General features: G+C 44.8%; 1 protein-coding gene across 2 annotated transcripts in view; it reads right to left on the minus strand.

The window, feature by feature from the left end:
- The window catches only part of WHRN (whirlin), a 133,209-nt gene that overhangs the window by 39,841 nt on the left and 66,562 nt on the right, over positions 1-26,806 (minus strand). For both annotated transcript variants that reach the window (XM_075260177.1, XM_075260176.1), the window contains exons 3-5: positions 9,107-9,325; positions 4,606-4,731; positions 3,642-3,847 (exon numbers count right to left, since the gene is read on the minus strand). In XM_075260177.1, the coding sequence (XP_075116278.1) occupies positions 3,642-3,847; positions 4,606-4,731; positions 9,107-9,325 (551 nt within the window). The remainder of the gene's footprint in view (positions 1-3,641; positions 3,848-4,605; positions 4,732-9,106; positions 9,326-26,806) is intronic.

Genomic DNA, 26,806 nt, shown 5'->3' on the forward strand with positions numbered 1-26,806 from the left:
CTTGTACAGAACCCTAGGCTCAAAATGTAAGTTTTATAGGAAAGATGTCAAACATGGTACTAGCACGAGAAATGTTCACCTATAAGTAGTGAATAAGAGGAAAAAACAGACAAACACTTGGAAAAAAGGAAAAATGTGTCATGAGGTCCTGGCAGAAAGACTCATGACATATACAGTATATTAATGAATATTTGTGGTGACTTCCCATGTGTATGGTAAGGGATAGACATAATACTCTGCTGAGCTAACCAGGACCATTTCTTGGGGGCCATCTTGTAAGTACAATGTTACCCTCTTAAAAGCAACCTGTAGTATAGGACATGTTATCCTATCTGCAGGTGGATATTATGGAGTAGATGAAGATAATCAGATTGATATTGTTTTATGAGAATTGCATTGGGGGCAACAGAACAGTCAGGGAGTCTATTAAAGGGATGCAGAGGCTGAAGAACCGAGAGGATGTCCATCAAGCAGATGTAGATGGCGCATTGTGGGGGTTGCTGATGAAAGTCAGGTTTGGCATGGGCTCCGTTTTAAGCTCTTCCTTTCCTCAGCACACCCCACCCTGCGCTGCCTACGTGATACAACATGGTGGCACGCTTATAAAAACCTTGTTAGGCTAAAACACGGGTTCACAAAACAATCAATGGATGGACACCCATAGGATATCACTTTTTGATACAATATCTTAAAACAGTATTGTCTTGAAAAGCAAACTATCTTGTGATACATATATCGGGACATGTCCAACAAAGAGGACCAATAAGGGAGGACCCATCTGCCTCTATGGGTATGCAGACAGGTAACACCCATTTTTACAATGGGTGAGGGTCCTAGCAGTGAAACCCCCACCAGTCAAGAGCTTGTCATCTTGGTACAACCCCTTTAAATCAATACATTATAGCATATATAGCATTTCCCTCCAACGCTGACTCACGTCTCTATTCTGCAGATAAGTAGTGAATACTTCCAGAAAAAAAATTAAAAATTCAATGAGAAAAACATGTGAAGGAAATGCCGCATTCCTTCTGCATAATTATTTCATCGAAATGAAGAGACATAATCATATCACAAATGGTAAAACAAGAAACTGCTTACCTATGATATCTGTGTGAGATCTTCTGAGGATACTTACACCTCGTCCCTTGAGAGTACATGTCTCGCACAGACTAACATTATAAATGTGTTTGTTTCCAATTCATTTAGCAATGCATTTGCAATAGTGCGCTAAAACATATCAAGTATTACTTCTTATTACAAGTAGAGCAAAAGACACTTCTGCAGGGAGGGGGTTGGTAGCATTATCCCTCTGGGTATCATAGACAGAGTGGTTATATAGCACTTTGCTCAGTACTTGGGAACATATTCAGATATTAAAGGAGTTGTCTAAGAATTGATATTCATCGCTTATCCTTAGGGTAGGTCATCAATATGAGATCTGTGAGGATGAGCTGCTCTTATCTGCCTTCCAGTGGTGTAACTAGGAATGGCGGGGCCCCGTGGCGAACTTTTGACATGCCCCCCCCCCCCCAAGAGGGGTACATGGGCGTGCAGGCTGTATGTGAACAAGAGGGTGACGTGAGGTGCAGAGTGTGTATAAGCAAGAAGGGAAATGGGGGTACAAGCAAGAGGGGGGAATGGGGGTGCAAGCTGTATGTGAGCAAGAGGGAGATGTGGAGAGGGGAACCCCCCCATTCCACCATACTCTTGCTGACCCACAGCCTGCACCCCCATTCCCCCTTCTTTCTCACACACAGCCTGTGCCCCCACGTCACCCTTTTTGCTCACACACAACCTGCACGCCCATTCCCTCCTCTTGCTCACATAGAGCGGAATGGGGGGTGCAGAAAGGAAGGAATGGGAGTGCAGACGTTCTCATACACAGCCTGCACACCCATGTACCCCTCTTGCTGACAGTCTGCACCCCTCATTCCCTCCTCTTGCTCACAGCCTGCACACCTATGTACCCCTCTTCCTCACAGATAGTCTACAACCCATTCCCCTTCATTGTACACTGACCTGTACAATCCGAATAACTCCGCCCACAAAAGACTGATTCTATCTTAGTAGGTTAAAGGAGCTTTGATGACGTCATGTCACAGGTCCTGTAACCTACTAGTATAGATGCCGGCACAGGGCTTGGGACAGCGGGCAGGAAATAAAAGTTTCTCCTGCCCGCTGTCACCATGCAAGTGCCGGGAGGCAGGGGCCCGGACAGCAGGTGACCCCTGCTTGGGTACAGTAGTGAAGCCAGCAATTGCTGGCTTCACTACTGTTAAAAGATGGACTGTGGAGGAGGCAGCTCTTATCCTCTCTATCTTCAGGCAGCACCCAGTGCTGCAGTAAATAGGGCCCGTTACGCGCTGGAGTTACTCAAGCAGGTAACGGTCTATTTTTTAAAAAAAATCTGCAGCGGTAGCGACTGACATTGGGCCCCTTAGTGCCCCGGGCCCTGTGGCAGCTGCTACCGCAGTAGTTACGCCCCTGCTGCCTTCAGTGACAGAACTATACAGTGTACAGAGCTGGAATCAGACTTCACACACTGTAAATGGACATATCACACTATTGCAGCTCAGCTTTCATACATAGCTTTTAACATAGTGTGTCATATAACATAAAGGCCATTTGTGGCAGCCTGAAGGCCCATTCAGAAAATGTTTTTCGGCTGTTCTGTTCATTGTGGTATGCTCTTGGTCCTCATGGAAACACATCAGATCATGTCCTATGCCTATCCTTTTTTTTCTCAGATCAGAATAGCACAATTCCATGTACAGTCTAAGATTTCCTGAAGCTTCTTGGTACTGCATCAGTTTTTCTTTTTTAGGCCAGGGTCTGACTTTGCAAATACATTGTGCATTATAGTGCCTGCAAAGTGGATGGGATTCTGGCTAATTCCATCCACATATTGCAGAAAATAATCTGCAGCATAAATTGCAATGTCAATTATACCTACAGAAATGTTGCAGTTTTCCGTATAGGTATAATAGGGACAGAAAATCCACAGAAGTAAAGAAGTAAACTCTGTGGACTTTCTATGAAAAACGCTGCGAGAAAAAAAACACAATGCATTTCCATCTCCGCAGAGCTTTTTGACTGCGGCTCGCTACATGGGGCATAAGACTTGTTCTGTTTTTCTGAGGTGCCGTGGTGGATAAAACAAGTGGGAGAGATCATTTTTGCCATTAAAAAAGTCACAACTTTTATAATGACATTTGCACAAATTACATTTTTACTCCGCCTTTGTCTCTTTCCAAAAATTGGGTGTTATGTGGCTGTGGCCATCAGCCCAAACAGACGTGTAATCTTTTATACCAGTTTTCGGGTGTAAATGATGACTGAAATCTATGCCAGCTACAAGACAGCATAGATTTTAATTCTAGGCATACAGACTGTCGGAGGATATGGATATCTGCAATGGGGCCCAAGATTAATGGCCGATATATTTAAAAGGATACAATGGATTAACCAGTTCAGTTCTGCACCAAATACAGTCATACTACCCATCAGTCACTAATGTAATGACACAGTAACCTTGTAAAAAATCATGAACATAGGATTTAACCTAAATTTACTCATCAAGTTTTGCTACTAGACAGGCAGACTGACTGACCGTATAAAATTCAGACACTACAATTACTTACCCTGTACTTGTGAGGGGGTCTCCAGTTCCTGTGTAGGAGCTACTGAGCCACTGGGTCTCATCCACAACAGTGCGAGAGTGTGGGATCCGACCGACATCCCTGACAGTCATCATCAGATGTCGTGAAGCGCGAAGAATTCTGACAGCCTCGTCATGAGGGATGGAGAGGAAGCTGATGCCATTTATTTCCAGGATCTGATCACCTACCTGGGGTAAAAACACAGGAAGACCCTTAAAGGGAATGTGTCATCAGAAAATGGACACCTTCAGATTATTGCCATCTATGATCCATGTGTCTGCTTTAAAGCAAATCTGTTTATGCTGTTAACAGTGAGATGGCCACCCCAAAATCAGGTACAGAAAATTGAATTAAAAAAATACCCAGAAAAAAAATAGATCAGAAAAAAAAGAATATGTATCACTGTATGATTGTAATTAGTAAATAAAATATAGATAGAAATTAGACATTCCCTTTAAGAAGAGATTCACCCGGCAATTGCTGCAATTTGTCTCAGTGTTGCACAATAATAAACGTGGCACATCTTTAAGCTTACCACTTTTGCCCTGAGATGCTTCCACAATTTCTATTCCACTCCTTTCTGGAATGAGGATGCAAAAATTTTAGCAATTTTCTTAAAGTCTATTTTGATAAATCTGACATAAGTTAACTTGACTGACTAACTATCCAAGAAACATTGCAAAACTTAATTTGGTAACTCTTTGTGCCAGAATTCTGATAAGAAGGCTTGATAAATCTCCCCCCCCCCCTAAACTTTGCATAGAACTAGGGTAGAATATTCCAACCATCCGACTCTAGTGATCGATATTCCATTTGCTCAGGTTGTTACATAATGAGGATGCTACAGAAAATATACAAACTTCTTTTTAATGCTGAAAAATGGGCTTTCTTTTGTTACGTCATTCAGGACAGAAAAAGATCAAACACCAGAAAGTGACAGAATTACCTTAAGTCCAGCACTCTCCGCTTCAGAGCCGTGGTCCACTCCTGTGATGTAAATCCCCAGGGAATACTCTGCACCTCCACGAATAAGCAGCCCAAGAGAACTCCCCTCTCCCAACACCAGGTTCACCTACAGGTGAGAACAACAGATAAGGTTCGACAGTTTGTGAAATGGGAAATGTATGTATTCTGGTTGGAGCTATGTACATTGAGCTTAGTACATGTGAAAGCAATCTAACTAGTGAGATTCAATGTGGACAAGGTGAGAAATTCACCTAGACTCATCACTTATCCTTTTGCTATTGCTTTGTTGACACTTAATGGGATTGAAAAAAAACGGTCTGTTTTTTTTCTATAACAGCGCCCCTTACATTCATAGGCTATGTCTGGTATTGCAGCTCAGTTACATTAACTTGAATGGAGATGTATTGCAATAACAGGTACTGCCCTTGGACATGAGTGGCTCTGTTTTGTGGAAAAAAGGAGACACGTATTATACTTTTTCTTCTTGTACCTATGCTAATATATAAAGAACTGTCCTGTGTATAAGTGTTAAATATTATCTAGACAGTTCCTTTATTAACCCCTTCGCGACATCCGCTGTACTAGTAAGGCGGATGCCGGTTGCTTAAATACGGCGGCCGCTCGGGAGCCGGGTGCCACACCGATCGTGGGCAATATATATATATACAGTGTATATATATATATATATATATATATATATATATATATAATGGTTCAAATCACCCCCCCTTTCCCTACAACACATATAAAAGTACTTAAATACTGTGAAACACATACAAATTAGGTATCCCTGTGTCCGAAACCGCCCAGTCTAAAAATATATAAAAATATTTTTTCCCGTATGGTAAACGCTGTAGCGGGAAAAAAATCTAAAGTTCCAAACTGCCATTTTTTTCACTGTTTTGCCTCTGATAAAAATTTTTAATAAAATATGATCAAAGCAAAAGCAATTCCCCAAAATGGTATAACTAAAAAGTACACCTGGCCCCACAAAAAAGGATGCTATATGCATTCCTGTACACAGAAGTATAAAAAAGTTACGGTGTCAGAATATGGCGACTTTTCGAAAAAACATTTTTGGCACAGTTTTGGATTTTTATTAAGGGGTTAAAATGTAATGTGAGAAAGTGACAGGCAAAGTCCTGGAAGGACGCTATATCTCCCCCAGACTCCTCTCTTATGTGTGGTGAGTGAGGTCCGTACAGGGCTGTAGCAAAAACCTCACCTGTGATTTTTAACCACTTCTTTCCTACAGCAGAAAAGAGCACACGCCCAGGTGGGAGCTGGGCCTCAATGCAGGCCTATAAAACCCTGTCAAGACCTCAGTCCTGTGTAGTTCCTGGGGGAGAGAGGAGGTGCTGGGTCCTGTCTCGAAAAAGCCTGTCTACTTGTGAGACCTGTGTGAACACAGCCTCTGTTTTGTTTTCCGTGTGGCTGGAGCAAGCCACATGTATAGTTAGCATTCAAGTGTTTAGTTAGTAGCTCAGCCGAGCAGGTTTTGTTTTGTTGTTTTGCCTGAAGTTAAGGCCTCTTTTTGTTCCTGCCAGTTTATACAGATCTGGAGCCATTTGCTGGTGAGTACGATGTTCAGCATTGCAATCCCAATGCAGACCTCAATTCCTGACAGCATTTTTAACAGTGAATCACTCTGGATCTGTATGGGCTATCATGGTCATCTTTGTATCATTTCAAAGATGAGATTCACATCTTTAAAATTAATCAAAAGTCATCCTGAGATATGATCTGAATCCTGAGATATGGGGCTCTAAATTGTCCTTCCCCTTCCTGCCTCAGGCAGAATCTTAGATCTGCGTGAAGGAGGGGAAGGAGCAGAACTGTAGACTGCAGAGACAATGAGAAATTATCATTGTCTTTGCATCACCTCATACCTCCCAACATCCCAAATTCTGTGGGACAGTCTCGGATTCAGGGTGCTTTCCCACGGTCCCGGTTGGCGGGAGGTATGTCTCGGATTGAACTCATCTGCATCTGGATAGGACACAGATGAGTTGAATACAATGGTGAAGCAGGAGCAGAGACCCCTGCCTCACCACTGTTCTCATCTGTATGCTCCGGCCCCGGGAGCTGTAGGCGCAATGTGATGACATCACTCACATTCGGCCTGCATCTCTCTGTATACTCCAGGAAAAGAGAGCAGCAGGAAAGTGAGGAGAGCAGATTATCAGTTATTTTATTATGTTAACTTTGGGGGTGACATTAAACTAGTGGCAGATGGAGGGGAAATAAAACTTGTGGCAGATGGGAGACGTTAAGCTGGTGGTAGTTGAAGAGGGGCAATTGAACTGGGGGCTGATGAAGGGGAAACATTAAATTGGTGGCAGATGAAAGGGGACATTATACTGGGCACAGATGGAGGGAACATTAAACTGGGGAATGATGGAGGGTGGCATTAAACTGGGGGTATCTGGAGGACGTATCTGCCTCTAGTTGCCCCAGTTAATGCCCTCCTTTATTTGACCCCGATTTAAACTGAGGCATGAAGAGAGGAAATTCATACGGTGGGGCAAATGGAGGGGACTATTACAATGTGGGGTCATATAATGTTAGGGTGACTGTAGGAGCATTATACTGTGTGGGGGTACAAAGAAAAATGGATGAGAATTGGAGGAGTCAATGTAGAAGTGAGCGGAGCTAAATTTGCAGTGGCATACATAGCACAACACACTTTGTCCCTCTTTCTGTCCTTTGAAAGTTGGGAGGTATACATAACCCCTATTTGACAATCGTTGGGGGTAGCATGGACTTCTGTCCATGTTGTCCCCTCTGCTACCAATCAGAATGCAGACTATACTTTTGCTCTCTAATTGACCGATATAGGGATAATGTAATAGCCCACTGAGCCTAATCACATGGGGTATTCTTATGTAATACCTCTCTGAATATAACATAACAGGGAAATTTATTGGGGTTTTGACCCAGATTTTTAGCATCGTTGAGGTTGCAGTGCCAAAAGAGTTGCACCAAACACACAACACATACATAGACATCAATAAAGTTTACATTTGACCCTGTCCCTGCCTGATCTTTATAGAGTAAAATATGCCGACCGACTCTCTAGCGATATCTCTTACACGCTAAAATAATAGCAATGATGATTATCACTAGAGATTAATTGATAAAACATTTCTGACAGGCAGAAAGTTCCATCAGTCAGATAACACATTTTCACCCATTGAATGTCACCAGGTTTTGACAGCTTTCAAATGGGCACAATAGCAAGTGATGATATAAGGGGAGGCCCACTTATGAAACCTTTGCACTTGGTCCACCAATGTGTTAACAGCCCTGGAATAGGGGATAAGTGTTTGATCTCATGGGGTCTCACCCCTGGGACCCCCACAATTATGAAACCTGGGTTCCCCTGTACTTAAAATGAAGTGATGGACTCCTTGTCTGCCATCACTCCTTACACTTTGCTGAATAGAGCAGCGAGGGCCTTTACATTCTGTGGACAGAGATGTGATGTTCATGGAAAACTACCATTACAGATATGTGTATCAGATAACGCCAGAAAATAATAATACATATTCACAATTATGGGGGCAAATTTATAGTAGAACGGGGCATAGCCTACTGTGGTTCAACAAATTTGCTACATTTTTTACATCAGCTGTCGTAAATTCTAGCTCAATATAGCTCCTAGCTGGCGTAGATTTGAGATTTGGAGGCAATGAGATGCACCTAAAGTGTAAAGATGTAAGAACCTCTTAATAAATTGGGCGCATCTTACTTTGACACAGGGGAGATCAAGACTGGTATAAGAAGTACTAGTTTTGATAAACCTCCCCCAATAGCATTTCATGTAGAGGTAAAGCTCTCCATTCCTAGTAAGATGTCTTGCTGACATCAATGGTCGATACATCTCTCTATACTTAGGGGTTTAAATCTTTCCATTTTCTGTTAGAAAAGGACTCTGTAATTGCTAAAAGATTTTCCAATTGTGCAGTATTGAGCGTCTCTGAATGTCACATACACCTCCATAAAGCAGGTTTGTGTTTGACCTCCATAACACAATGCAAGAGAGCAAAGAAAAATAGGTTTGAATGTTTTGATACTTTATGTAAGGAAATTCAGAATTACCATGTTGAGGTGGCAGATACATCACATGATGGACAGAATAGGCACCCACCAGACCCCTCTTATTTTTAATGGTGTCCAGCTATTTGCTGGAAAAATTAGTGCTGCATGCTGAAGTGCTGAATCTCCTCCAGAGTCTCAGGTTGGAGCCGCAGATGTGAACTCAGCCTAAAGGCGTTTGATACTTCATGGCAGATTAAGCCAGTTTTGGTTAGACCTGCTAATAACCTAATGTCTATGCTGGGCCACTGACATTAGACTATCAGCAAATCCCAACAAACATATCAAGGATCCATAGCTGTATTACAGGAGAAATATAGAGGAGCAGGTATTACATAAAATGTCATATAATGATTGTTTAGAATACAGTGTTACCCCCACACCTTCTTTTCATCCCCTTCCTGTAGCAGCTGTAAATGACTCCTCTTTTCCTTTTCTGGAACCCCCACAGACGGGTTGTGCAGATTGGGTAACCCTGCAGGAGGGGAGACACTGCGGCCTTGTGGATCGACCCAAGTATAAATATGACTGGAGACATGGCCTCCGGGGACCCGGCCTGAAGACTGCACAGAGAGGACTAGCTTCTGAGAACCCCGCAGAGCCTGCAAAAGGAAGTACAGGGTATAAACAATGTAAGTAAGACAGTATATACAAGACCAGAAAAACATCAAGAAGTCAATAGTGATAATACATCAATAATGCTTGACTGATCACGCCTCGAGATTCTCTACCTATTCATCTATTCCTATATAGGCAGGCTTTATTATTCTAGTATATAAATATCCACATTCTCATATTCTGTCCAGTATCTGCCTCCGGTGTCAATGTGCTTCAGGGCTATGAGAACAGAATAGCGGCACAATCCTAGTTATTTATAACAGTTCTTAAGGAACATTTCCATCTAACATGATAAAAGATATATTGTATATATGGCTTCTTGAAGTATTCTCTTCCCTGCAGTAACAATGGCCAAAGTGATCTGTTTATAGTTCTGTACGCTGGAGGGAATTTACTAAACTGGTCATGGCAGTGTTCTTGTGCAATAGCAGTGTTTATTCGGCTGGTGGCCATTTGCACCAAAAAAATATAGCCACTGTCCATTTTATGACCTGGTCTCCACTTTTGGGAAAGGTGGGCAGAGCAGGGTGGTGATCAAGGTGAGGGCAGTGCTGTAAATCCTTCTGGTGCATATGCCGCCATCACTCGAAGTTGTAAGACCAGCACATGCTGTGCTGGTCCTCATAAGTTCCCCCCACTGTATTTTTGCTATGAGCTGATTGGTGGGGGAGTTGAACCACCACTGATCTGATATCAATTACCTATCTAATATCAATATGAAAATAGTAGAAATCCCGTACACTTTAGATATGTATCTGTTGAGTCTGGGAATTTTGTTAGGGCCCCTTCACATGGCATAAGTGCGCCGCTCATTTAGACCTGTACACGCAAGCGCTTGAAAACACATCCCATTCACTTCAAATGGGAGCATGCGTAAAGCTGACTTTACACGCGCTCCCATTGAAGTGAATGGAATGTGTTTTGAAGCGCTCGAGTGTACGGGTCTAAATGAGCGGCGCACTTACGCCATGTGAAGGGGCCCCTAGGGAACAGCTGACAATCCCCGGTATATGGGGGCCTCCTGATTCTCCCCTGGTTGTTGCCCTATCTTTTGTACTAGCACAGCTTTTTCCCCTCCCCTTATTCAGCACAGCTCAGCTGAAGCTTGCATATGTATGGTTTAGCTGGATGGAATAGCTCATTCCGCTGACCACTATCTTATGTGTTTGGCTAGCTTTAGTTATGACTTTTTCTTTCCTATGGATTTTTCCAAAAGTCACAATAATAAAAAGTCAACCATTACATCTCCCATGGGTTGTCTCCTGAATGGTTAATCCTCCAAAAAAGGGGCAAGCAACGTATCCCTGCATTAGCAGGCGAATTTATCTTTACAGGAATCTGAAAATGTGTCGCTCACAGTCTTTCATATTGCAAAAATTCACCGACATCCGGCTTTAAAATCATTTTTTTAGTGTATAAATTATTTTTATCTGTCCTTGAAAATTTCATATACTGCAGCTCAATTTCACTCCTATCAGAACAAGAACCACAGATAGCTGGTGAGTTGATGTGTATTCCCTGAAAACAGAGATCGTTCTGTTATTCCAGACAACCCAGTAAGATACTGCACCAGGTTTACCTGCAGTCCTATGGAGAACCACAAATAACAAATCATCACAATGAGCTTCAGCAGAATACCCAGCTCTGCATATTTATATAGCGCTTTTCATCCTGACCCAAACTTCAGACTGGCAGTGATATAGCCCGCTCATTACCACATGAATATCTCCTGCCCCTTGTTACCATATGAATGGGCAATACCTGAATCTGTCATTCATGTGTTAATAAGCCGGACTGTTGTGAATATCGATGTGTTAATAAACAGAAATGCATGCATTATATATGAAGGTAAATTATGTGCAGGTTTTAAGGTAGATTTTAGTATGGCTTTTAAAATTTCTCTACAAATTGCAGAAACTACATTTCCTGTTCTATGTAAGAAAAATCAAGAAACTACATTATAATCTGAATGTGTGGCTAGAAAATGAAGTACTAAGTCAAGATATTGTACAACTCCAATTCCAATGTTAAGAAAACAAGAAGGCAGGGACTTGGGAATCTCATCTAAGCATATTTTCTTCACAATAGAAGGTTGAAAGTTATACAATATAACATAGAACACCTATCAGAAGGTGAAAGTTACACAATAGAACATAGAACATCTATCAGAAGGTGAAAGTTATACAATAGAACATAGAACACCTATCAGAAGATGAAAGTTATACAATAGAACATAGAACACCTATCTGAAGGTGAAAGTTATACAATAGAACATAGAACACCTATCAGAAGGTGAAAGTTACACAATAGAACATAGAACATCTATCAGAAGGTGAAAGTTATACAATAGAAAAGGAAAAAGTCTTCAGTAAGTGATACCTTTTTTAATGGCTAACTCATAATGATGACAGAATATAACGTTTCGAAGCTTACTCTGGGCTTCTTCTTCAGATATATCTAAAAACACTTTCTGCAGGCTGCATATTTATGTATAACTGGACACAGTGTATATGTTATGTCCAGTTATACATAAATATGCAGCCTGCAGAAAGTGTTTTTAGATATATCTGAAGAAGAAGCCCAGAGTAAGCTTTGAAACGTCATATTCTGTCATCATTATGAGTTAACAATAGAAAAGAGCTCACATATCATAAAGTAAAAGTTACCCAATAAAACATAGATCACTAATCAGAAGATGAAAGTTATACAATAGAACATACAACACTTATTAGGATGTAAAAGTTAGACATATTTATTCATTCATTCATTCATTTGACAAACTCACTTTAGAAATTGATGGCAGGACACATCTTAAAAAAGTTGGGACAGGATTAACAATAGGCTGAAAAAGTAAGACTATAAAATAAGTTGTATATTCTATTGTGAATAAAGTATATTTATATGCAGGGCAGAGTTGTCATTTTAGGGAACCCAAGCCAAAGGGAGGATACCTCCCTAATGGCATAATGCCCACTCGTCTAGGGCTGGGCGTTACTGACTGAATGGCGTCCCTATATATTTAACCTGCTGTAATCGGCATGGTCCTTCCCATAAAGGGTTAATGGTATTTGAGAATTCAGTGGGGACTGCGCCAAACGTGAGGGATGCTCTCTCCTGCTTGCTATAGCATTGTTTCCTTATAGTTGTTTTGATTATAACCCTTACCGCCCCTATCAGGCAATTGGCTAATGGCTTTGGTTTGTCCCAGGGTATAAAACTTTTGGCATCCTACTCACTTGCCCTCTTATCCTGATCCCCCTGCAGAGTTTTTGTGGGTAGCTTACCAGTGTCGCGGTCTGACTGTGGGCCTGAGGGGTGATGGCGGATCTGAGTATTGTCCAGCTGTTGCAGTCCAGGATGGATGTGGAAGGTCCGGGTTGGTTGCAGGGGCTGGTGTCCCAGCTTACCCCGGCTCCTACCCCAGCTGTGTCCGGTGAGTCTTCCTGAGTGGGGCGCCGCTCCCTCGGGTCTCGTGCCCCCCGAATAGACTGAGTCCCAGTAGTTCCCCTCCTCCCTTTCGTAGACTCCACAGTGTTTCCCATGGGCTTCCGGCTGCTGCTGCTGCGAGCGGCGCCTGTCGCGTCCGCTCGGAGGGTGGCCACGCCTCCGGAGGGAGTGGCCTCGGCGTCACTTCCGGTTCGCGGGCTTCTGTTTGCCGCGCGGTCTCCCAACGGTCCCCTCTCCTCTTCGGCTCTCCTTCTCCCCTGGGCGGCGGCTCTACGACTATGGGCGGTAGGCAAAGCTCTTCCTCTGGGCCGGATGAAGCGGCGGGTGCGGCGGAGGTTGAGTCTGCGGCGGTGGTCGCTGTTCAGCAGCTTGGTAGCTCGCTGGTATCAGCAGGGGAGGCTAGGCCCGTGACACCTTTAGCTGGGCAGGGCTCCTCCCTATCTAATTTAGGCGGACATTTTTCCTCTACTTGCGCGGCGGGTTCCCAGTCCCTGGGTACGGTGACCTATGTATTGCAAGCGGTCCCTGCCCCATCGGCCCCTCCCTTCCCTTCCCCAGGGGCTCCTGTGGCTTCTCCTGTAACGGTTCCTTCTTTTCCCTCCCTAGCTGCGAGTGGAGTTGCTGCGGAGTCGCGCATTGCTAATAATGAAGGGAGGTCCCGTGGTCGCTGTCGCTCAAGATCTTCCTCGGGGGCCTCTTACCAGGGACCCCAGAGGCTTAGAAGCCGCAGGTCTGCTGGGTCGCATAGCCGATGCTCCCGCCACAGCTCTCGTTGCTCCAGGCGCAGTAGGAGTTCCAGGAGATCAAGACCCTCTCGCTGGCGTTCCCCATCTTCCAGTGACGAGTCGTGCAGTTCTGGTGGCTACAGGAGATCGGCACGTCCGAGGCGTGATAGGCTGGAGCCTCCTCTGTCGGCTGTGTTGCCGTCCCGTGGAGAAGTTGGTCCTCGCACGGTCCCAGGAGGGTCGTCCGTTGTTCCTCCGGCGCCGGGCTCGGTGCCTGTGTCGCAACCTCCAGGTGAGTTCGATTTTGCTGGGGCATGGGGTACGGGTCAGGATTTAGCGGCCTTGCTCCCTGCCCTTAAGGCTTTTCTGGCTTCCTCGGCTGCTACGGCTCCTAGGGCTTCTCCTCCCCCTTCCGCCAGTGTGCATAAGGAATCCTTCTTCTGTGGTGTTCCCCCTTTGGGTGCACACTTAGATGAAGAGATTAAACAGAAGATTTGGGATAACCAGTACGTGGATATCTGGTCGCTCGTCTCTACTGATCAGCACACGGTGGATAGGGAGAGGAGGACTCTTTCGGATCGCCCTATTGAACGCAAGCCCAGAGTGGCCAAGACGATGAACAACTGGTTACAGGCGTTTTTTGTTTTGGGCCATGTCATGGGCGAGCGTCATCCGGAACGTTGTTCGGAATTATTTCTGTATATGGACTCTGTTTATAATGCCTTTAAATCCCACGGCGGGAATGCTTGGTGGCGGTATGACGAGGAGTTTCGCCGCCGCCTTGCACTTCAGCCGTCTATCGGTTGGGGCGTTAAAGCTACTGAACTGTGGCTCCGCTTGATGATGTCACAGAAACAGCCCTTTCCCTCAGGGGCCGCCGGCACAGCTCCCCCTTCAGGATCGGCGGCCGTGCGCAGACCGGGGGCCTGCTGGCTCTTTAATGAGGGCCATTGCAGGTTCTTCGGCCTGTGCAAATATAAGCATGAATGTTCCTACTGCGGCGGTAGTCATTCCGCAGTCCGATGCACCCGTCCGGCGAAGCCCGGTAAGCCAGCAAGTCCCGCTGAGGGGAAAGACCCCAGTGAGCGCGGTCGCGATGCGGCCGTGGCTAGACCTCTACCCCAACCGTGAGGCTGCCAGGACTTTGTCGGAAGGGTTCACCTTCGGTTTCTTTATTCCCTTTGTTCATTCAGATTACCCGTATTTTTTCGATAATTTAAAATCTGCTAGGGACCGCCCAGATGTGCTTAGCGAGAAAATCTCGAGGGAGGTAGAATTGGGTAGAATAGTTGGTCCTTTTTCATCCCCTCCTTTTCCTAATCTCAGGGTGTCTCCGTTGGGTGTTGTCCCCAAGAAGGAAGCCGGTAAGTTTAGGTTGATACACCACCTATCCCATCCCAAGGGTTCCTCGGTTAATGACGGTATCCCCCGGTCGGATGTTTCTGTTTCTTACGTTTCCTTTGACCGGGCGGTAGCGTTGTTGCGAGTGGCGGGTCCTGGGGCTCTCATGGCAAAGTCTGATATAGAGTCGGCATTCCGCCTTCTTCCTGTTCATCCGGAATGTTACCATCTTTTGGGTTGCTCCCTGGATGGTATGTTTTACTTCGACTCCTGTTTGCCTATGGGATGTTCCATTTCCTGCCAGTTTTTTGAGCTATTTAGCTCTTTCTTGGAATGGGTGGTCAGGTATGAGACTCGATCCAGGTCGATTATACATTACCTGGACGACTTCCTTTTTGTGGCCCCCGCCGGGGATTCCCGCTGTCAATTCCTGCTGGATTCCTTTCGGTCCCTGATGTGTCGTTTTGGGGTTCCGTTATCCCGGGAGAAGACGGAAGGGCCAACTACGGTGCTTTCCTTCCTCGGTATCGAATTGGATTCGGTCCACATGGTTTTCCGTCTCCCCCGGGATAAATTGGAGCGTTTGTCTTCCTTGCTTCGAGGTTTCCTGTCAGTTAGCAAAGTAACGTTGCGGCAGATGCAGTCCATACTGGGCCTGCTGGTTTTTGCTTGCCGCGTTATGCCAATGGGCAGGGTTTTCTCCCGCAGATTGTCTCTTGCCACTAGGGGTGTGCTTTCCCCTTCTCATAGGATCCGGTTGACTCGCCCACTGAAGGCGGACATAGCCGTATGGTTGAGCTTCTTGGACAGCTACAATGGACATACTTGTGTTCAGTGGAGGCTACGAATGCGGATTTGTCCCTCTTTACGGACGCCTCTGGGTCCCTTGGTTTTGGTGCCATCTTTGGCACTGAGTGGTGTGCTTCTGCTTGGCCCGATGCCTGGCGGAGTTCTGGGTTTTGTCAGAACCTCACTCTTTTAGAGTTATTCCCCATAGTCGTTTCAGTGGTCCTATGGGGTGGGCAATTGAGGAATCGCCGGGTGGTCTTCTGGTCAGATAACGAGAGTGTGGTTAATGCAATTAACCACCTGTCATCGTCTTCCCCCCCGGTTTTATCTCTCCTCCGTCACTTAGTTCTCCACTGCCTGGAGTTAAATATATGGTTCAAGGCTCGCCATATACCGGGCTGCCGTAATAATGTTGCTGACGCCTTATCCCGTTTTCAATGGCAGGTTTTCAGGAGTTTGCTTCCAGGAGCGTCGTTGGAGGGCCTCTCGTGCCCCTTGTACCTCTGGGATCTGCCGATGACCGGGTGATGTCTATGATTCAGCAGTCGGTAGCCCCGACAACTTGGGCTGGTTACAGTAAGGCGTGGATGGAGTGGTGTGAGTTGATTGGTGACAAAGATGTTCTCAATTGTGAGGGTGATAGGTGGGATGTAGTTTTCCGGTATTTGTTGCAGTTGCGTGACAAGGGGTTTTCCACCGCGGTTGCGTCCCGGCGTTTTTCGGGCTTAAATTTTTTCTTTCAGCTACGGGGTTGGGGTAACTTATTTGGTTCCTTCCTTTTTCGTCAGGCCCTTAAAGGGTGGCGCAGGGAGGTGGTTTCCCGTGATACCAGGCGTCCAGTGTCGTATGACCTGTTATGCCGCATTGTTTCGTCCCTCGCGTCGGTCTGCTCCTCTTCATATGAGGTTTCCCTTTTTTCGGCTGGTTTTTCGTTGGCATTTTTTGGCGCTCTTAGGATAGGGGAGTTAGTCCCTCCATCAAAGTTTAAACATGGTGGCCTTTTGTTGGAAGATGTGATTTTGTCTAACGGGATTGTCCGGATTCGAATCCGGCGTTCCAAGACGGATCAGCAGGGTAAGGGTTCATGGATCCTGTTGCGGCCGGTCTCGGGGGCGGTGTGTGTGGTTCGTCTGGTGGGTTTGTTTCTTCAGGTTCGTTCCCCTGGTGCCCCCTTTTTGGTGCATGAATCCGGGGATCCCCTGACTGTTTTTCAGTTTCGGTCCATTTTCCGTCGGGTTCTTAGCAGCCTTGGGCTTGACCCGAGTGAGTATGGCACTCACTCATTCAGGATTGGGGCAGCGACGGAGGCGTCCAGAGCGGGTTTGCCGGTGGAGTCGGTGCAGCGGATTGGGAGATGGCGTTCGTCATGTTATGCTAGTTATGTACGTCCTGAACTCTTGTGATCTTGTTTCTTTTACAGGTGTCCGGAGGCCCTTTGTCTGTTTCCTTGGCCACAGTTATATTTTTTGGGCGGCTCAGAGAGCTCAGAATAGACCCGGGGGTAAGTCCTTGGGCTTTCGAGACATCGAGGTCGATTGGAGAGGCATTCGAGGCCTGAAGTGGTGCCAGGTTCTTCCTGAAGTTATCGCAGTTGGACAGTTTGCTCCCCCTCCTGTTATTTTAGTGATCCACGCGGGGGGTAATGATTTGTGCTTCTTGGGTGTTGCCGAGTTAATTACGCTTATGAGGGCAGATATGGAACGTATGTCTGGTTACTTTGCGGAGGTCATAATTGTCTGGTCCGAAATTGTTCCGCGGGTTACCTGGCAAGGCGCCAGGGATGCCGCGGCTGTTGAGAAGGCGCGCAGATCCGTTAATTCTCGTCTAGCGCGTTTTGTCAGGGCTAAGGGTGGGGTGGTTGTCCGCCATAGGCAACTAGAAGGTGACAACCGTCGTTTAATGCGACCTGATGGGGTTCACCTCAATGAAATAGGTCTTGATATTTTCTTATCGGGTCTTCAGGACGGGGTTGAGCAGGCCCTTTTCTTGTTGGGGGGGGGGGGGGTCGTAGCCCAGTCTAAAGTCTGGTCTCCTCCGTGGCGGTTTTTGAATACAGAAAAGGGAGTGGAGGTGACATGCCCGCGGGGAGTCTCGCGGCCGGCATACCACGCCACGCCCACCAGTGGTGTTACGGTTAAGAAATTCCGTTTAAAGAATTTTCTACCTGTTGGTTATCAATAAAGCTGTGGCCGACCCCGTCCACTAAATTGAGTTTAAAACAAGTGTGTTGTCGTTATTCAGGTATGGGAAGCTAGTTGTTAAGGTTTACAGGTTGTTTGAGTCCAGTCAGTCTGGCATAACGCCCACCCGTCTAGGGCTGGGCGTTACTGACTGAATGGCGTCCCTATATATTTAACCAGCTGTAATCGGCATGGTCCTTCCCATAAAGGGTTAATGGTATTTGAGAATTCAGTGGGGACTGCGCCAAACGTGAGGGATGCTCTCTCCTGCTTGCTATAGCATTGTTTCCTTATAGTTGTTTTGATTATAACCCTTACCGCCACTATCAGGCAATTGGCTAATGGCTTTGGTTTGTCCCAGGGTATAAAACTTTTGGCATCCTACTCACTTGCCCTCTTATCCTGATCCCCCTGCAGAGTTTTTCCCGCCCTCCCTCCCCTTTTTTGTTATGTTTACTGTGTGAGTTTTTGTTACTGATGCTTGTCTCCCCTTTTAGAGACTGCGGATTAGAAGTCACAGCTGGCGGTTTTTGAATACAGAAAAGGGAGTGGAGGTGACATGCCCGCGGCCCACCAGTGGTGTTACGGTTAAGAAATTCCGTTTAAAGAATTTTCTACCTGTTGGTTATCAATAAAGCTGTGGCCGACCCCGTCCACTAAATTGAGTTTAAAACAAGTGTGTTGTCGTTATTCAGGTATGGGAAGCTAGTTGTTAAGGTTTACAGGTTGTTTGAGTCCAGTCAGTCTGAAAATGTTTAGGTCACGCCCCTTCTTTACCAAAACCACTCCTATTTGCAGTCAAAAAAATCCCCCATTATAGGCCACACATAGTATTGCCCCCAGTTTTTAGCCTGCATACATAATACCTAATAATAGTGATACAGCAGGCCGCTACCTATTGATATTTACAAGTATCATCCAATATTTTACTCATCCATCCCTGCTCCTGTATAGTCCCTCTCTGCTCTAACCTCCAGGTGGCATTGCACATTATGTCCATATGGTGAAGAATGCAACCCACCACTGCAGGGACCCCTTGATTTCCAAGGCCCCATGCAATTGCATGAGTCGCGTTATGACTAAATTCCAGGGGTCAGATCCCCACCAATCCAGTATTGATGTCCTCTCCTTAAGATATGCCATCAGTATAGAGTCATAGAGAACTCCTTATATAAGAATGTATAATATAGATATAGATTTAACATATCTAGACTATATACGTCATTTATGTAAAATATAAAAAGACAGTAAGAGTTAAAGGGTTTATGTATGGTTTGACAAAAAGGAAAAACCGCTGAAAATGGTGTAAAACTTAATTTTCTCTGTCAACCAGCGATCCATCTCTGGTGCTCCATCTGTCCATTCTGTTGGAATCACGGCCCCCATCGCCAGCCATGTAAATGGCTCCAGGAGTCACGTCCTTCCCACTTGTGAACAATGATCGAGTGTTTAGCAGGAGCACCAGCGCTGTATTGCCAGAGAAAAGAAACGGTTAATACTATTTTTTTTTTTTTTTTTCCATTTACATTTTTATACCATTTGCAGCAGTTTTCACAGTTTTACCACAGTAAGGGTGCATTCACACTACGGAACGCCAGCGTGTATCACAGCCGTACACGCCGGCGTTACAGCAGGGCTGCCGGACACTTCCCATTCATTTCTATGGGAGCCGGCATGCGAGCGCTCCCCATAGAAATGAATGGACTGCTTTTTTCCATTCATGAATGGGAAGTGTCCGGCAGCCCTGCTGTAACGCCGGCGTGTACGGCTGTGATACACGCTGGCGTTCCGTAGTGTGAATGCACCCTAACAGAAGTGCTGCACCCTTGCTTGGCAACGGATCCTCCTACACAGATGTGAGCTGGGCCTAAAAAGCACAAGATGTAAATTCTGTCATGTATAAAACTTTTGTATAGGTCATGAATTCACACTGGCTTTGGAAAACGTACTCAGCAGACTTCTATCTAAAATCTACTTTTTAAGACTTTGGATTCTGTCTCTTGCTATGGTCCACATCCTTATAAAACATACATATCTTAAGGAGCTGCCTCGGGCCTAGCTATTCTTTAGGGCTATGCTTTTGGGATGTATAACACCATTCTTTTCCTAAAGCCATTTTCATATGGCAGTATTTTAGTGCAGTAAGTCTGTATGCATGTATGGGTCCATAAGAAAACAACAGGTACCGCACATGGATAATATCTGTATGCCATCCATAACCTCCATAGACCCATATATTTTAATTAATGTGTCCAGCTGCAAAGCGGACAGTAATAGGACCTGTCTGATTATTGCCCCTCTGCATGGAGCCCTGATAATACATGGTTGGGTGTATGGGGCCATAACACAAGTTTCGGCCAGTGTGCGCTCTATTATAAACTCAGCTAGCACACTGACAAAGCACATGACATGTGCATGTGGGCTTATTTTAAGACAAAACCAGAAGTGAGTCCGAGATTTGCAAATTTTTCCATTATAGTAGCGTCTACTGCTACCAGTACTGATCCGAAATAGTGCAGAAAAAGCCTGCTGTGTGAAGAGGGCCTAAGGCTGTTTTAGTTGTAAATATTTCAGAAGGACCCCATGCTGTATATAACAATTACAGCATTTCTTAGGCTATGTTCACATCTCTCTCAGAGGCGTTGCCAGGAGCCTCCAGCGTACATTTTGTCATATCTGACAGTAAGAATGGTACAGCATGCAAAACAATGGACACGGTTCTAAGTTAGTGGGTCTGTCAGGCGCTATTGGTGTCTGCTGTTTATAAAGTTTGTAATAGAAATACAATGCAGATGGGAACAGAGCCTACCCAATGATCATTACAAAATGCAGTAATTAGGCTCTGTTCACACATGCAGTCTTATGTTCTTTTCCATCCGTTTTTCATTGCTTTTTAAGGTCAGAATAACGTATACAGCTCTGTTCTATCTAGTGACAAACATAGATAGCTGGCAGAAAACTGATGGACCAACTATAGGTCATTAGGAGCAAAAAGAGAACTGATCTTTTTTTATCTTAATTCATCATGATGGATCTGCTTGGATCCTGAAAAAATGGAAAACATGATCCCAATGTGAGCAGGGCCTTAGACTATGTTCAAACAGAGGAATTTGACACTGAGGTTGAAGCAGACTCCTGTTATAGAACAGGAGGAGCTGAGCAGATGCTTATTCTAGGCTTAGGAGTTTGATTATAGAAATCATTATCAATCAGTGAGTAGGACCGCCCACTGGACTCCTAAACCCAAGATTAGCAGAGATTAAGATAAATAACTAGTTATACTGGTATGTTCCTTCCACTCTATAACATGCTGCCTGCAGAATGTATGTGGAAAGTTCCCTTTAAAGGGATTCTATCATTTGAATCCCGTCTTAAGCTAAACCCACGTCAGAATAGCCTTAAGAAAGGCTATTCTTCCCCTACCCTTAGATGTCTTCTCCGAGCAAGAAGAAGGCGGCGCCGCTGTTCCTTAGATATCCCGGTTTTCCTCATATGCTAATTAGTTGCTCGCAGCAATGGGGGCGGTCCTCAGCACTCAAACAGCACTGGACGTCCCCAGTGCTGCAAGAAAAATAACTAGCATATGGACGAAAACCAGGATGTCTAAGGAACAGCAGCGCCGCCTTCTTCTTGCTCGCCTCCTCTGCCTCTTCTTCCTTGTCCCATCACATCTTCTTCAAAAAGCGCTGACTGCGCATGTCCGTTGCCATTTTCCTTTGGCCGAACGGGAGAGGCAACAGGAAAATGGCCGATGGACATGCGCAGTGGGCACTGTTGGCCATTTTTCTGTGGCCAAACAGGAAACAAGAGGCAGCGCTGAATAGTTTTCTCACAACACAGGGGACGCCCCCAGTGCTGCGAGAAAACTAATTAGCATATGGACGAAAAATGGGATATCTAAGGAATGGCGGCGCGGAGAAGACATCTAAAGGTAGGGGAAGAATAGCCTTTCTTGCATGGATTTAGCTAAAAACAGGATTCTAATGATAAAATCCCTTTAAAGAAACATTCACTATAATTGATGTAACCCTTCTGACAAGAGTACTAGACCTCCTGTCATCTTTCAGGCTTTCTGGCCTGGAACCAGGACACATGACGTGGCGGCAAATCGAGGACCATTGACTTTGACAAGGCAGAACCCATGGGATCTCTGTTCTTTTGTATTGATAATATGGTATTCCAATTACATGTAGGCAGGAGTGCTGAAATCAACATTTACTGAGCCGAGTCTTGGTTGGGGCCAAGAAATTAACTTTCAATTGTTTAACTCTTTGCTGTAAATACTACTCAATTGCAGGAATACCATTTACATGGGGTTGAATTTAGTATTAAACTGACAGTGTGCAGCTTACAAAAAGCTGTGATCTTACAAAGGATCGCCTCCGAAGAACTGGAGACTGGAATCTCCCCCTTTCTCTGCACTGCAGCAAAAGCCTGGCTCCCTCCTCCAGACTCTCAGCCGCACTTGTTCTTTTGCAGCCAAATTAAACTACTTTGCAACCATATCCCAAATAGCAAGAGACAGAACATTCTTCACCAGTCGTCTCCCTGGGTAATTAATAGAGACGGGACGCAGAAAACAAACAATGTCTGCTGAATTTTTATTTTATAAGCCCTGTAAGGAACAGAATGAGGGTCATATTGATGTTCCCCTTATTCAGATCTTGGCACCACTTTCTACTATGAAATAAGCTTATGGAAAGTATACAGCTCCTCAATATCAGAGATTCTCAAACGTTTATGACTGAGGTCTGACTAGTCAATATGTTGGGATCCCGGGACCTCACCAGAAAAGAAATGCTACCACGTAGTGCCAAACAAAGTGTACACATAATACCCACACCAGAGGCAACCAAACACCACAGTACAGCACACATAATATCCGTAACCGAATACCACATTGCAGCATAAAATACCTCTCCAGCAGCGCCAAATATCAACATCCTCAAGAAAATACCTCCCACAAGCGCCAAACATCAAAGTGCAGCACAACATCTCACCCTAGCAGTGAAAAATAAATACCTCCGCAGAAGCTCCAAACACCACAATACTGTATAATTTGTAGCACAATTGTCCACCAACTTTTTGTTCTCTTAATGCCATGCACAATCTCCCCCTTTCCACGTGTGGCCCCAAATAAAACCTTCCAAACTTGCAGCAAATCATTTATAATTCCATACTTCTGGAGCATCCCTAAAACAGAAAGAGGTGATAAGGGAAGAGCCTCCTACTTCTAGTAACAGTCTCTAATGCCTCTACCTCCAGATTAAAGAGTATTCAGCCTGCAGACTCCACCTGAGCTGCTCTATGGTGAAGGACATGCATTATCACAGGTCCTTATGTCACCACAGGTCCTTCAGTGTGGTTTATGTTTTAGAGTCCCTGCTAAGAGTGGCAGAGATCTGTGGCTCACCAGTCCGGTCCACCCCACAGTTAAAGAATGTGCTCTAGAGCAGGGCTTCTCAAGCAGTGAGGTTCACCTTTGAGGTGCCCCCTAGGTGTGAAGCAACCGGTAATGCAGTTTTTAAAGGAGAAATTATAAGCTGCACTGTTTTCTCATTGGCTGCAACAGTCTCTTGTTTTGCAACATAAGAGACAACAGGTGGTGGGGCCTGGGTGAGTGGGCATGTTTTAGCTAGATAAGCCCCACTCTAGACCAGTTTGGAATGGTGAAGGAATTAGCTGGTGAGGTGTCACTATTCCCCTAGTTTCTGGTGAAGTATGGCATGTCTCAGTGTCAGCAGAAAAGACCAGTTTTTGCAGGGCACAACTCTTTTGCCCTGGCAGAAATGATCTATCAAAGATTGTCTTCTTGGATGGCACAAGACACTGCAGCATGAAAACATTTTTTTAGTCTGTGGCTAGTACTGGAGGACAATGGCTAGTACTGGCAGTGCTCTACACAGTGCACTCAGGACATGGATGTTGACTAGCAGTGAGGACAGGGCTTCTTCATGGTTTTGCTGGTGTAGAAAATGTTTGAGAAGTCAGGGGGCCACATGGTGGCTCAGTGGTTAGCACTGCAGCCTTGCAGCGCAGGAGTCCTGGTATTCAAATCCCGCCAAGGGCATAAAACCATCTGCAAGGAGTTTGTATGTTATCCCCGTGTTTGCATGGATTTCCATCCCATATTCCAAAAAAGACATACTGATAGGGAAAAATGTACATTGTGAGCTCTATGTGGGGCTCACAATCTACATTTAAAAAAAAAAAAAAAAAAAAGAAAATGTTTGAGAAGTCCTGCTCTAGTCAATGCAAGGGGTTACCCCTTATCAATAATTGTACATGGGACATGAAAGCACCCAATATATTGTGTGACTATTACAAGCTCCAAGGTGACACAGACTGGAAGAAGTCCCTAGTGAGGTGACAGGGCCTAGATTGACTTGTGCCACAGGTTCTGCGGTAGAATCAGCTATGGAAATCTGCACCCTAGATCAAGCAGGATGCTTATTTTTTGAGCTTCCTCCTTCAATTTCTAGCTCCTACTGAATATAAAGGGAGGCGGATTAAGGGGTACATAACTTGGCAATGATTTTTGGGCAGAATCTGCTTCAAAAAAGCAGCAAATTGCATCATGTGAACATACCCAATATGTTTTTATATGGACACAACTCACATCCATGTTATACGTACCTTGTTCTGATTATAAACAAGGTATTCTAAGAATAGAGAGTATCCGCTAGAAGTCCTAGACACTCAAAGGGGAATATGTCACAGTCTCTCTTCCCTGTTCTTCTGTAAATCTGTCTGATTTTTGACACCGCACATTTACAGTGTAAGCACCGTACATGTTCACACTGTCTAACACAACGTCTGTGGAAAGCTTTTAACCTCATTAAAATCTATGAGGAGGCAAAAATCCTAAGTGACACAAAAATCCACTCAGTGTTGGAACTGCATTCATCCCTTTCTAGAATAAATTTGTCCCTTTCTAGAATAAATTTGGATATTAATGAATATTTTTTTTTTAGATATTTGTGACTCTGTAGAAAATGTTGGGCCAAATCATGTCCTAATCAGACGACTATTGAGTAAGGGCCAGCAAATGAAGGGATCCTTAGGCACTGACTACATTCCACATAGTCGAGTGTGCTCAGCAGTGAAGCCATCGGTGGTCATGTCCTGCCTAGGTCCTTATGCTATAGGTAGAACAAGGACCATAATAGAAAAAAGCGACTATAAATGACATACCATTACAGCTGCAGAATACTGGAGTAACATTAGTCAGAACATATATATTATATATACAGTAAATATTTAATATCCACGATAATAAATGATTCACTTGGGTTGGTCTGGGTGAAGGTTTCGCATTGACTCCTTCTATGAAAAAATGGATACTCTGCCTCTACTACATGGTCTCTGTTATGTGACTTGTCTCAGTCCAAAGACTCCAAAGTCTGTTATCTGACCAATTGCCAATGTGATCTGTCTCCATCTGTCAGTCTAGGCAGTATAGGGTAGGTTTGGACATGGATGTAGGTGGTCCCCAATATCTGTACCTTTGTAGGTGATTTAGAGATAGTTTATTTTAGTAATCCTATAGCATCTTTTCTTATATTTCTGCACTGTGCTATTCCTCTGTTAGTCCTACTAGAAACCTCTGAATAACTGGGTGTCCCTGCAGAGTCTGGCACTACCAGGACTGTCATTATAGTGTGCAGAGACTCACTCTGAAGTGGTAACCCCAGTGACCAATGTATTCACATTTGACAAAAGATGTTTCCAAATTGTTAATTCATGAAAAATAGAAGTATTTGCTAAAAATAAGGGTGTGGTGTCAACTCCTCTTTCAAGATGCCTCAGTGACTCTCCTTCTCCTGGTCTGTCACCAGAATCTAGCCAGCAGATATATAGGTTAGAGTCACCACAATCAAACAGTGTCTTCCCCTTTGTAAATGCTAATGGTTTTATCAATATGCAAATGAGGGGTCACCATTACTTCAGAGCGCTCATCTGTATATTGCCAAAAATAGTGATATCTCAGTAACAGAGGCAGCGATTCACAAGGGTAGACCCCAGTACGATTCAGGTGACCCTAACCTACATGTCTGCAAGACTGGATTGATATGCTGGGTTCTAGTGACAGACTTACAAAACTATCACAAGCAGCAACTTCGTGTGAAAGATAAAGAATCTAGTAAGACTTATGGTTGGGAAGACATCTACTTTTTTGTCACTGTGACATTATAGTCTATCATAAACTTCTGTATTGTATGAGTTATTATATTGATGAATAATTCAGATGCAGAGCATTGAGGTAATAAATAATATCACTTTCTAGCCACATGGCAAGGAACACCCAGGACCTTAAATTTTATACCATCATGTCAATGCAGCCGTCATGTTTAAAGCTTTGGCTCAGTTTTGCATGCACATTACACTCAGAGGAGGTGAGCATGGCTTGTCACATAGCCGCGTTTGATACCTGACGGTAATTATAAGTAGAGATGAGCGAACAGTGTTCTATCGAACTCATGTTCGATCGGATATTAGGCTGTTCGGCATGTTCGAATCGAATCGAACACCGCGTGGTAAAGTGCGCCATTACTCGATTCCCCTCCCACCTTCCCTGGCGCCTTTTTTGCTCCAATAACAGCACAGGGTAGGTGGGACAGGAACTACGACACCGGTGACGTTGAAAAAAGTAGGCAAAACCCATTGGCTGCCGAAAACATGTGACCTCTAATTTAAAAGAACAGCGCCGCCCAGCTTCGCGTCATTCTGAGCTTGCAATTCACCGAGGACGGAGGTTTCCGTCCAGTTAGCTAGGGGTTAGATTCTGGGTAGGCAGGGACAGGCTAGGATAGGAAGGAGAAGACAACCAACAGCTCTTATAAGAGCTAAATTCCAGGGAGAAGCTTGTCAGTGTAACGTGGCACTGACGGGCTCAATCGCCGCAACCCAGCTTTCCCAGGATCCTGAATGGAATACACTGTCAGTGTATTCCCGTATACCCGATATATACCCCCGATACCCG

This window comes from Leptodactylus fuscus, chromosome 11 (assembly GCF_031893055.1).
Source record: "Leptodactylus fuscus isolate aLepFus1 chromosome 11, aLepFus1.hap2, whole genome shotgun sequence".
NCBI lineage: Eukaryota > Metazoa > Chordata > Amphibia > Anura > Leptodactylidae > Leptodactylus > Leptodactylus fuscus.